Here is a 13,332-nt window from a genome sequence, read left to right as displayed (position 1 = left end):
GTGGCCAAGCAGAGTGTCCCTAGAAGGGGGCAGATGCTGCTCACCTCAGCCAGATGCTGCTGTGTAGGCATGCAGGCCCAGCGTCACCAAAACTTTCAACTTTCCAAAGGATACCAGGTTCGTATTTCCTTTTTCAACATGAACTCTCTGGATTTTTAAATGTTGGCAACTAATTCTTTACCTTCTTTTCTTGAATAAAACACACGAGTGGGCTGGACTTGTCCATGAGCTACACATACAACCTCTGTATTGATCCTCGTGGCACAGATGGCTGTGCTAAAGACGTCCCCCTGCTCGCCTACGTTTCGAGCCTCCTTGGCAGGTAGGTGAGGCCATGCCTTAGGTGTAGGCCAGATGCCTGTGGTAACCCCCTGACCAGGCCCGTTGAGAGTCGGCTGCCTCCTCCCATTTCTCCTCCCCGAGGAGACAGAGGCCCTGGAGGCTACATGGTACAGATGGTACAGCCAGGCAACCAGATGGAAGCATCTGCCCTTCCCTCCACACACTCCAGGTGGGTGAGGTCTCGGGGCCTGTCAGTGTAGGCAGCCAGCATCGCCTGCCCTCACGCACACCTGGAGCACATATCTTCATTACAAAAACCACATGGTAGTAGTTTAGCGCTTCCAGTGTTCAAAGCACTTTACCTCCCCTTTCCTTGCACAGCTCTCCATGAGACAGGACAGGATTCAGAAGAAAGATGAATCAAAACAGGACTCTTAAATACAGAGAACAAACTGATGGTTGACCAAGGACCGGTGGGTGGGGGATGGGTGAAAACGGTGAAGGGGACACTGATGGTGATGAGCACAGAGTCATGTATGCAATGGTTGAATCATGAGATTGCACGCCTGACACGAATAGAACACTGTTTGTTCCTTACACATGAATAAAAAAATTTTAAAAAGAAAAAAAAAGAGGATAGGATTCGTTATTTCACAGATGAGCAACCTGAGGCTCAGAAGGCAGAACTGAACAGTCCTGAGGTGTGTGGCAGGTAAGTGGTACCCTGGGATTCTAGCTCTGGGCTCCTGAGTGGACTCCCAGTCCAGTGCTCCTCCTACCACCCCCACAGAAGAGCTGACTTCTGCAGTGTGAACTCCCTGGCACTCTCTGGGTCACCTGTGATCTCGTACAAGGACAGCTCATGTCCTCCCCTGCCGTGGCTAGTTGCTTCAAGATGCACCTCTTACCTTTCCTGTGGACTTGGTCCCCTTCCAGATGCAGAAGTAGCAGATGGTCCAGGCTGCCAGGAGACACAAGGCCAGCTCCCAGCGGAGGTTCCCAATGTGCTCGATCCCATCTGAGATGGCCAAGACCCGGCGCCTGCAGAGGGGAGTAGGGAGAGTCACGGGGGCTGGAGATCCACCCTGACCCCACCCCCGGCAAAGCTAGTGCTATAGAGGGGCAGGGATGGGCCACCCACTCATTCACCTGCCCTCCACCATTTGCCGAGCACCTCCTCTGAGACAAACCCAGGGCCAGCTCTGGGAACCCCAGAGAAGAACAAGACCCAGGCCTCTGTTGTCATGGATTCACTCATGGGGGAAAAGACAGGCCAGTTAGCAGATGGTTTACGATAAGCATGACAAGGGCTATAACAGAGGAAGTTGTAGGGACTCTGGAAAGACCAAGAAGCATCTAGTCTATCTCGAGGTTGCCGGCAGACTGCAGGACTATACGTACACATTCCAGGTCCCTCCCTGAGCTGGAGCAATTACACATCCCTAGCCTGCTGAACTAAACAGTGGACACTGAACTTGCTTTGGCCCATGGCACCTGTGTGACTCTCAGAGCCAGGTGGTGTGGTTCGCCAGCTTCCCTTTTCCCTACTGTTGTTGTCATGACAGGGTATGTATCAAGATGAAGCCTCTAGAAACCTGAGTTCCCAAGTGACTACATGAGCCCTTCTGCTACCCCTTGTCGAAGATGTTGTGTGAGCAAGAAAGCAACTTTGTTGCTCTAAACTACTGAGATCTTTGGAGGTATTTGTTATCGTGGCAAAAAACAACCAGTCCTGACTGATACAGGGGGTCCGGGAAAGCATTTTGGAAGAAGTGATATTTGAGCTACACTGGGAAGGGTGATGGAATTTAGTCAGGAGAGAGAGGGAGTGAAGGTGGTTTCAGATCGAGGGAACAGCCAGAACACGGGGCATGGGATACCTGGGGAAAGCTGGAGCACAGGGATCAGAAGGGAAAAGCAGAAAAGGTAAACAGAGGAGTGTCCCTGGGAGCCTTGAATAGCATGCAGAGAGCAGGGACGTCCCAGAGGGCCCAGGCCACAGGAGGGGGAGGACCCCTGGCTACACTGAGCCAATGCTTCCAGCCACACTCTTCCTTCAGAACCCATCAATTCTTCAGGGTTGACACAGGCCTGGCTCCCAGAGCCCACGCCTGGGGTTTGTGTTTCTTTAAAGTCAAACTCGCCACGCTCCATATTGTGCAGAACCGTGGCACCAACACAAACCCCCTCCAAACTCACTCCACGAACCCCATTCTGGCTGCCAAACCACCCCCGCTGGACCACGCCAGTTGCCTCAGCGCTCTGGGAACGTCCTTTGAGCAAGCAGCTCCCATCCCACCAAGCATGAAAGCCTCCCTCAGTGTCTGTCTCCCTGGGAATCTGCTCAGGGCCTGATTCTGCATTAATTACCCAATGACACCAATTAGCACTGGTCTACAGGCTCCCTCCAGCCCCAATCCCTGCTGGAGAAATCAGGCAGGCCCCCAAACAAAATTGGGCTGTGTGTGGCTGTGGATTTACTTGAAAGGAAACCAGCCTTCAGACCTATAGCCAGAAGTGGGAATAGCCACCTAAAAACACATTTATTGAGCACCTACTATGTACCAGGCACTATATTAATACTGCAGATAAAAAGGTAAGCATGTATGGCTTTTGCCCTCTACTAGTATAAGTTGGACAACAACAAAAAAAGTCCAAGTTATTTAAGGAAGGAGAAAGCCACATAGTTATAATAGGTTGTTTTTTTTTTTTAAGATTTATTTATTTGAGAGAGAGAGAGCAGGAGCAGAAGGGTCAGAGGGAGAGGAGAGAATCTCAAGCAGGCTCTGAGCTGAGCTCAGTCACACAACCCTGAGATCATGACTTGAGCAGAAACCAAGTCTGACACTTAACCAACTGCACCACGCAGGTGCCCCAGCAACAGGTTTTTTTGTGTTTTGTTTCATTTCTTACGTCTTAGTAGTCTTTGGCTTTAATTCCTTTAAGAACTACAGGCCATTAAATAAAACCTTCAAGAGTATCTATTATCATAACAGAGTAGTGGGTCTCAGAGCATGGCCTTTGTGGAGTGATTGCTAAAAATACAAAAATTCCTGCACCTCGTCCCAGACCCGCTGAGCCTGAATCTTGCTGTATGATTCCCTGGCAGATGCATGTTGCCACATTTCCCCGAGGACTGCTTATGCATGATAAGGCTTCTACACTACAGAAGTAGAGTTTCCTAGCTATGAAGGAATGACCTACAAACTCCACCTGAATAGTATTTTTGAAGAGGACCTAGGGATGGTGTCTGGTATCCTTTGAGAAGCTACCGAAGGGCTGGACTTTCTCCCCACCAAAATACTGTGATATTCCCAGAATTCTGCAGGGAAACCTCAGGGTGCTCATCAAGTACCTTCTTTCTAGATTAAGAGTCTCCTAGCCGACATATATCTACCACCTTGCAAACTGCCCCCAACAGCATCCTGAATGCCCAGCAGCTGGTGAATGAGAAGGGTGAAGCCCACACAGGAAAGAAAGTGGGCCAGTGCAGATGGTGTGCTTTTCCCAGGCCACCCCAGGCTCTGAATTTTTCATTAAAGAAACACTTACATGAGGTCCCTAGCTAGCACAGGTGCACATACACACATGCCTTCTTGTTAATGTAGTTGTTTTCTGAACTGGAATTTGAAAACTGGAAATGGCACGGGGGTAGAGGGACAGCGGAGGGGGCAGATCAGCCAGGAGGGAGCTGGCTCAGGTCCCCTCTCTTCCACATTTTGAATGCTGCAAACTTTTGAGTCATGCAGCCTGCCTCGGCGCCCTCTCGCTTAATTGAACAATCTAATTCCCAGAATGGGAAGCAGATTACTAAAAGCTACGCAGGATGAATTGCTCTTTTGTTCCACCAGACACTATTTGAAAACATCCTCAAACTATTTTCCTTAGGTTTTACCAGAGCTGACTCTAACTAGCAATGGACCTTGGGTTTCTAAAGATAGGGGGCTTGGGGGCAGGTTCTCAGACTGAGGGCTGTGGGTTGTTTTGAAAGCCACAAGGGCAGCCTTTGAGAGCCAGGGACTGGGGCACTCAACTCTGGAGACTTGGAGAAGGCACAGATCTTCCTGGGAAAAAGCTTTCTTAATGACCCTCCCCCATGAAGTGCTGGGACAGGAGAAAGGTCTGAATAAGGAAGAATTCGCTGCCAACACCCTGGCAAAAAAAGGACCAAGGAACAGACCTCCCAACACTGTCCAGGGAGCAGGAAATGTTGAAGACTAGATGGAACTCTTTGGAGACATTTACTCAAGTTATACTGAACACCTACTATGAGCCAGGAAGGGAAGCAGATCCTTCATGAGGCATGTTTTTCAGGACATAAGTGTAGAATATTTCTGGAGATTGCTATCTGGAGACTAAAATCTCAGAACTTGGAGGTATGATGCCTCTGCTTCCCTAGCCCTTGGCACATAAAGAGATGGGCTGGGTTCAAATCGAGCTCTGCTCCTTACCGGCTGTGTGACCTTGGGTAAGGGACATCACCTCTCTGAGTCTCAGCTTCTTCATCTGTAAAATGGGAATGACAATACTTTCCTTTGATAGGTTTTCAAGCATCCTCTAACCCACCCCACAATCCTTGAGGTTAAGTATAATCACCATCATTTCAAAGGTGGGGAAACTGAGGTGCAGAGGGGTTAAGTAATTTTCCCAAAGTCACACCAGGAGCAAGCAACAGCACTGGGATTTGAACCCAGGGCTCCTGGCTCCAAAGCCCACACCTTCAGCCTCAATACTAACTCCTAGATTCCCCTGTAAAATTACCGCCTTCCTCTCTTCTTCATAAATTAAAGCTTTGGTAAATGCATGCCCCAAAGCTATATTACATGTCTCTGCATATGACATAAAGGTAGTACACATGTCCTTCATACATTTATTAATTTATTCAAGTAGCACTTATCAAGGTGTCTTCAGTGTGCCAGTGTTACAGCTAGGGATCTATAAAGAGCTCATGTTCTAATGGGGAAAACAGAACTGGGCATGGAGAGGGTCAGGACGGAGAAAAGCAGGGACCCTCACTGGGGATCGGGCCAATAACAAGATGTGGAGGTGGGACTGAGCCAGGGGGTCCTGGAGGGTAGGAGGAGAATTAACAAAGAAGAGGCAGGGGAAGCATTTGGGGCAGAAAGGCCACCAGGTGCAAAAGGCTGGAATGAAGGCTCAGTGAGGCCAGGGAAGGTCACAGCATGTTGGGTCAGTGTAGCAGAAGCCAGGGTGAGAGGTAGGGATGAGGACAAGGCTGGAGTGTGAGCAAAGCCTAGACTACGAGCCTTGCTGAGGAGCTGGGGCTTCGTCCTGAGGGCAACAGAAGCCTAGTAGAATCTTAAATAGGAGTGAGACCCCATCAGATACATATTTTGGAAAACTCTCTTTGGCTGCACTGAGAAGAATGGACAGTGAGGGTGGAATGGAGCAGGGCTGCCTTAGTTTGGATACTAAAGGGGGAGGGTCTGGACCAAGATGGGGGAATGGCCCTGGAGGGGAACAAGTGGGCTTGAAAACAGCACAGGCACAAAGTGACTGCCAGGGGGTGGTGGGCAGCAGGGAAGAGGGAGGTCTCAGCTGACATCCAGCTGCATACTTGAATGGATGGGGGGTCATTAGCTGAGCAGGACTGAATCGTCAAGCAGGTTGGAGGAGGAGGCGGTAAAGAATCTTTTAGACAAGATGATTTTGAGGGTCTGTGGGACACCCAGGAAGCTGCAATGCCCAGGGGCAACTGGGGCTCTGGCTGTAAAGCTCAGAAAAAAGATGCAGGGAAGAGATTCAGACCTGAGCCATCAGGGTGTGCTGGGAGAGCAGGAGGCTGCCTGGGGAGAGCTGGAGGAGAAAGAGGGAGAGGACAACCTGCCACAAAGCTTCCAGAACCCCAACATTTACAGGGCAGAGAAAGGAAGGGAGGAGCCCTTGCAGCAGACAGGTGTGAGCAGAAAGGCAGGGGAGCAACAGGAGAAGGTGGTCTCCCTGGAGGCAGAGGGCATTCCAGAAGGAGAAGCAGCCCATCTGCCAAGTACTGCTGGGCAGCCTGTGAGAGGGAGGGTGTTGCGGGATTTGCCACCAGAAGGGGTGGGTGAGGCAGGGAGAGTGGATCCCTGTGGGGCAGACTTCAGGCTGCTGTGGGTGGGGTGCAGACACGCAATGGGACCCTGGTGAGGTGGCTCTTTGGGGAAGTTTGGCTCTCCTGGATCAGAGGCCATGGTAGCGAAAAGGGCCACACAGGGTACAAAAGCTGTTCTGCTTATGGCTGTTTTGTTTTGCGGTTGGTGCAAGTGGGATAGTTAATGGGTAAGGGAGTAGGGTGGAGGGTCAAACACAGGAGGGGATGGGGTATAAGGGAGGAGAGGAGGGTGTAGAAGAAGGAATATACAGGTGGAGATGTTGCCATTTTCTACAGGAACGGGAGGGAAAGAGCTGGGGAAGCCAAGAGGCCAGTCTGAAAGCAAACCATCCTTATTAAGAGACTGTCAGGAGAGAACCGGAAGGCGCTGGCAGTGGACGGGACCATGGCAGGTGCCACTAAAAGCCCTACACTTGCCACATTCACTCCTTCCTGTGAGGGCATTATTAGACCCATTTTATAGGTGGGGAAACTGAGGCCAAGTGAGGTAAAGCATCTTGCCCAGGTTAGGACTGGAAATCGGGTTTTTCTGGTGCCCCACACCCCTCCCCCGCACTGCTGCCTCCCACTCAAGGCCCCTCCTCCGTCCTTCATGGTCCTAGGGAAATCGCTGGAATCCCAAATCCAGTCCTCAGGCATCACCCTCATTCCCCCTCTCAATGTCTCATACCCAGAGAGGCTGGGTCGGGAGGGAAGGAAGCAACCTCACACCTGGGGCTTCCCTAGCTTCCAGAGCCACGAATAGTCTGAACCAGGAAAGCAGAGAGGGAGCAGGCAGCCAGGCCCCCCTCCCTCCCACCCCAGAGAGCCTGGGAGAGGCTGTGTGGGAACAGCTCCCAGCATGGCCAGTCGGCAGGGGAGGCCTCATCTTAATGTCCGGCACGGAGCCCACAAACACATCACCTTTCTTTAACCTGCCACGGAGGACATGCTGCCAGGGATGCAGAGACCGCCCCAAAAACTGGAGCTGAGGGGCTGGGCTATAAATAGCCTTGCTGGTCGTCCTTTCTGCTCTCCCCAAGCAACAAACAAGAAAGGGGCCATCACCAAAACAAATGTGCCTTCCCTGCCCCTTCCAGAATCTCTCTGCCTTCAGGGTTCTGCTGACACCTCTCTGGGAAGAAGGCCCCCAACTCTCCCCACTTACGGGATTTGCTCCTCTGAGCCCCCAGCCGGAGTCCTAAAACCCACTGGAGGCTCAGGGCAAGGAACCCTCTTATCAAGAAACTGCAACTGTTATTCCCATTTTACACATGGGAAAACTGTGGCTTAGGCAAATTAACATGCCCAGAAAGGCTGAGGCAAAACCTGAAGCCACATCTCTTTGACTTCAGAGGCAGAGCTTGGACCCACTGTCTGGTCATGGGGAAGATGGGCCGGAACTGTGTCATTCAGGGAATACAACTAGGGACCCAAGTTGACCTGAGAAATCCCCGTGGGCCAAGCAGAAGTCCCCAGCAACCCCCAAACACACCCTGACTTCTCTACTTTACAGGATTCATTCCCTGTTCCCTCTGCCAGGAATGTCTTTCTCAGTTCTCCCAAGCTATAAAAACTTGACCTGTTCTTTAAGCACCCGCTTAAATAATACAAAGCCTCACAAAGTGCTCTTGGTCCTTAGGGTCAGTCCCTCCTTTCATTTAAAAGTTAAGCAAGCATCTACTATGCGCCAGGCACTCCTAGGTCAGGGGCAACAAACTTTTTCTGTAAAGGGCCAGATAGTAAATATTTTAGGCTCTGCAAGCCATAAGGTCACTGTCCTAACTATGCATCTCTATCCTTGCAGTGTGAAAGCAACCATACACAATTTATAAATGAATGAGTGTGGCTATCTTCCAATAAAACTTTTTTTTACAAAAACAGACAGCAGATAGTGTTTGGCCAGTAGTCTCCAGACCCCTCTCCTAGGCTAATGCTTTCCAAAGAACACTAATCCCTTTGAGTTTCCAGGTCACACCAGGCCCTCATTGGAGAAAATGATATACATAGTAGCCCTCCTTTGAGAGTCTCAATTATCATGAGAATATTAAAGGCTCTGAGAAGTCCTGCAATAAAGACACCTTTATAGCTCTGATTTGCCCAATGTTTCCCAAATTTATTCAGAAGTGTTCCCCATTAAATTGCAAATTAAAACCACAATGAGATACTATTCTACACCCACTAGGATACACCAGCTAGGATGGCAGTAATCAAAATAACAATAACAAGTGTCCTCAAGGATGTGGAGAAATGGAACATCGTATATTTATTTCTGGTAGGAATGCAAAATGGCTTAGCCACATTGAAAAATGGTTTGGCAGTTTCTTAAAAAGCTAAACATAAAACTCAGAGATTCCACTCCTTGGTTATTCATAATAGCCAAAAACTGAAAGTCATCCAAATATCCATTGACTGAGAGACAAACAAAATGTGGTAGATCCATAAAATGGAATGTTATTTAGCCACAAATGGGGATGAAGTAGTAATACATGTCAAAACATGGATGAACCTTGAAAACATTATGCTAAGTGAAGGAAGCCAGTGACAGAGGACCCACATTGAATGACTCCATTTTATAAGCAAAGTCCTAACTAGGCAAATCCAGAAAGAGGGAAAGTGGAGGCATGGTGGCCTGGAGGCAGAGGTGGGAGGAGAGATGAACTGCAAATGGGTACCAGAGCCCTGAAGAGGGTGATGGAAATATTCTAAACCTATATTGTGATGATCTCACAATTGGCATTTACTCAAAATCACTGACTTGCACACCTACAGGGGGAGCAGTTTAGGGCATGTAAATGATAAGCCAGTTATTAAGAAGTTAGGAAGGAAGTGTCCCCCGCCACAATTCTGCCTTTTCAAAGCAATACTTGCTAGCATGATGCAGAATGCATGCTGGAACAGCGCTCTGGCACTCTTGTGTCTGTTATCGTGTTTATTCCCATTGTTCAGAGGAAACAGAGGCTCTATGTCATTTCTGACCTCGCCTTGAATCACAGACTGGTGGGTCGCAGAGCCTGGACTTGCACCCCAGTCTCCTCTTCCATACCCTCTCCCCTCCGGCTGGTGGGTGAGATCCAGGGAAGTAGAAGGCAGTGAAAAGAGGAGAGTGAGTCTAGAAGAAGGGACCGTTAGAGCATCAAAACTCAGGGAAGAGTTCCAAAACTTGTGCCTCATGGGGAGATGTGAACAGAGGTACTGTCGGTCAGGAGGCAAAGTGCAGAAGGGATAGGCTGAGCAGCAGAGAGGCTGCCACAGCTTTTGGGAACCCACTGGTTCTTAACATAGCCCATCCTCACATGGGTTACATGGATCCCCCACAGTAGAGAGGACCTTGCCATGCATGGCTGGGGTCCCAGGATCCTCCAATTCCTCAGCCCTTCTCCTCCTCACCGGGACTCAGCATGGCCCTAACAAGCTGCCTAAGCCTTGCCAGCCCCACCCCATGGGCTCCCACAGTACCACACCTCTGCAGCACCAACCACCAAAAGCTCTGATGAAGTCTGACCCTCTTTGCCACCCCTGGCCCCCTGAGATGTTCTGTGTCAAGGTTGGCAATGAGCCACCATCTGCCATGGAGGGACAGCAAGCAGGAAAGGCACACATGACAACAGGAAAAGCCCTGGATGAATGAGGAGATCCAGGGTGGGAGCTGGGAGCTGCTCCCAGCTCTGGGGTCGCCCACCAAGAGATCTCCATCCTTCGAATGCCACCTTATCCATGGTGGGGGGTGGGGGGCAGGCTGGATGCAGGAGTGAGAGGCACTACCATTAGCCAGTTACTTACCGCCCACCCCCATCACTTCACACTGAATGCACCTTGAAGGGTGGACAGGTACACCCATTTCACCAACAAGGAAACAGAGGTTCCAAATCACATGCCCAGGGACCCCCAGTAAGTGGGAGGGTCAGGTCCCCCAGTTCTGGTGCTTCTTCCCCATCCTGGATGTCTTCCAGGAGTGTAGAGCAGACACGAAGGGTGTGTGTGTGTGTGTGTGTGTGTGTGTGTGTGTGTGTGTGTGTGTGTGTGTGTGTGTGTAAATCTGGGGAGTTTCATATACTTTCTCGTGGTTTCGTTAAAAGTCATCTAGACTAGAGATAATGCACTAAAATTTGGTAACAGTCCCTTATGCGTTATTCTGCACCCGAGTCTGAATTACATTCATTCATTAACGCCCGTGCCACCAGCTGCAGGCCCTTAAGCTATACGCTGGGAGGCCAGCATCAGTTGACATCTGTCATCACAGCAGATCAGAGTCTGCCAGGGTCACACGCAATACCCGGCTCAGGTGGAAACCACAATATTCTTCTAAAATCAAGGTTCAAACCTTTTCCTAAAGGAACCTCTTGAAATCCAGCAAGGACAGAACCCAAAAGGTGGTTTTATCTTGTTTTTGCTGGGCACTGGAGCTTTCTCTTCATTCATTCCCCTGTTAATTTCTCCCTTCCTCCATCAATTATAGCTCCCCATCTGCTTAAAAAAACTATTCCTTCAAAAGCGTCAGTCCAGCAGCCTGCAGAGAGAAGGGACATGCCAGTCAGATTCTGCCCGTGATAGAACAGGCAGCTGTTGGCATATCAGACACAGGCAGGAGGAGTGCAGAGGCACGAAGGGACGCAGGTGGGCTTGGAGGGGTCTGCTCTCAATCCGGGTCTGCCTCTGGCTTGCCGAGAGAGGCAGTTTGGACCAGACCCTTAACCTCTCCCTGCCTCCGAATCCCCTGTGTGGGATGAGGACCCCACAGGGATGCCACATCATTTATCCCTGGGGTGGGTGGATTAAACTGAAGTAACATGGTGAGAGGGCATACTCAGGGCCAGCGCACACAGCCAGGGCTTCCTTTCCCTTGCTGCAGCCAAAAAGACGTAAAAGGAACCTCAGACAAAGCCCTTCTGGTTCAGTAAACTGTGACTTCCCATTATTTAGTGTAAGACATCCGTTATTTTTTTTTTGTGAAAACAAATACACTCATGGCTCATTTTATATACAAATATCTTTACTCCACCAATCCAATAAAAGATCATAGGAGTAGATCATAGCTCTTCAGCACTTACTAAGCCCAATTACTACTCCTCCTCCCATTCTGCAGGCAAAGAAGGTGAACTGCAGAGAGACTTAAGTAATGAACACAAGGCTAATAAGTGAAAGCAACAGGATTCAGATTCTTGCTGTGTTTGGCCCCAAAGCCCAGGTCTCAGCATCCGCGTACCACATCACTGTTCTTTTAAAGAGCATTTCCGTAATTCTGTATACAAGCCATACCTCTACCCTCCACTCTGCTCGCAGTGCTGTGTTCAGGCTGCAACAGCAGCAGAGCTACCAACTAATCCTTCTCGAGGCAGGGGCTCTGTGCAAGCAGGCACCCCCGTGGTGACAACTGAGGGCAAATAGCTCACAGCTGGGGTGAGAGGACCCCCCCATCATTGGCAGTCGGGGAGTGCTGCACGCGGTTCCTTGAATGGGACACCTGGGTCTTGCTTCAGGGGTGGTTAGCAGGGTCGATCTGGTGGAAACAAGGGAGCCACCAACAGTGGACTTTGGCAAGTAATCCCTCTCAGCTTCAGCAGTGTGGAAACGAAAACCCTCTTATGTGTGCTCTTTTCCCTTCCTTTACTTAAAGACTTTCTACGTTTCCTGCAAAACACACAACACACACACACACACACACACACACACACACAACACACACACACACACACACACCCAAACCACGGACTACTTTTGCAATAAGGAAATCCAAGAGTCCACTGGAGAACCCACTCTGTAAAAGGGAGCTGACCTTTATTAATAGAACTAAATTCCTGAACCTGGGAACTTATTTCCTTCAACAGGGCAAAAAGAAAAGTAAGGAGAATGGTACTAAATGTACAGGTAAATATTGGCAGGAAGAGATTCTGAATTGTTAATAGTTGTTTCTTGGAGGGTGGGGCCAGGAAGAACATACTACAACAGACTCCAAATTCATACATTAAATCTTAATCCCCAAGATGATGGTATTAGCAGGTGGGGCCTTTCAGAGACAATTAGGTCACAAGGGTAGAGTCCTAATAATGGGACTAGTGCCCTTATAAAGGGACTCCAGAGAGCTCCCGTGCCCCTTCTACTATGTGAGGACACAGAGAGAAGACAGCCATCTACGAACCAAGAAATATGCTTTCACGACACACCAAATCTATCAGCACCTTGATCGTCCGTGGACTTCTAGCCTCCAGAACTGTGAGACATAAATTGTTGCCCGTCTGTGGTATTTTTGCTATAGCAGTGTGAACCTATGAAAACACATACTTAATATGTGATACCAAATGTATCACATTTATGTAGTTGTTGTGTTTGAATCACTAACCACACTCACTACTTTTGCAATCAGTGAAACATTAAATAATTACAATAAAGAGGCCACAAAATGCCGATTCGGGTTTGCTGGGGTGCATCTCCTGAGAGCTGGGAAGAGCTGCCCAGGCCTGCTCCTTTGCACTGAGGCCAGTGTGGCCAAACCTTATACACCTCAGTGGGACTTCCTCCCTGCTCTCCTTAACTCCTTGCCCCCAGCACCTCCCTGGTGGTGACGACTGAGCAAGAGAAGGAAGGGAACTGTAGGGAGAGGCAGCTGCCCCCTGTGACACCCCCCCTCCCCCCGCCCAGAGCAGGGCCCTCTGGAGAAACCAGGGCTGCCTGGGGACAGTAGGAGCCAAGAGTTTTGAGTTCTGGCATATGAGCTGGGCAATCCCTCAGCTTCTCCAAGATTATGTTTAATGGAAAAATGGAGATTTTTTTTTCTTCTGCCAATCTCACTGGGCTGATATAAAACTAAATGAGATAATGTTAACAAAAATGATTTGTAAGATAAATAAATAATGACTAATAAGGTGAAACCACTGTTGTAATTGGGATTTGTCACTCAGGAGGAATCATTATAATAAATGACAGTGTATTCAGTAACCCCCCTCAAGCTTCTATTT

At 49.4% G+C, this 13,332-nt stretch overlaps 1 protein-coding gene across 3 annotated transcripts in view; it reads right to left on the bottom strand.

The window, feature by feature from the left end:
• The window catches only part of SLC6A11 (solute carrier family 6 member 11), a 134,935-nt gene that overhangs the window by 106,103 nt on the left and 15,500 nt on the right, over positions 1-13,332 (bottom strand). For all 3 annotated transcript variants that reach the window (XM_073901646.1, XM_025885250.2, XM_073901647.1), the window contains exon 5: positions 1,191-1,323. In XM_073901646.1, the coding sequence (XP_073757747.1) occupies positions 1,191-1,323 (133 nt within the window). The remainder of the gene's footprint in view (positions 1-1,190; positions 1,324-13,332) is intronic.

This window comes from Callorhinus ursinus, unplaced genomic scaffold (assembly GCF_003265705.2).
Source record: "Callorhinus ursinus isolate GAN/ISIS: 27379988/994484 unplaced genomic scaffold, GSC_fseal_2.0 scaffold15, whole genome shotgun sequence".
In the NCBI taxonomy this organism is placed as follows: domain Eukaryota; kingdom Metazoa; phylum Chordata; class Mammalia; order Carnivora; family Otariidae; genus Callorhinus; species Callorhinus ursinus.
Note: the sequence above shows the minus strand (reverse complement) of the source record. Positions and strands in the feature narration are given on the sequence as shown.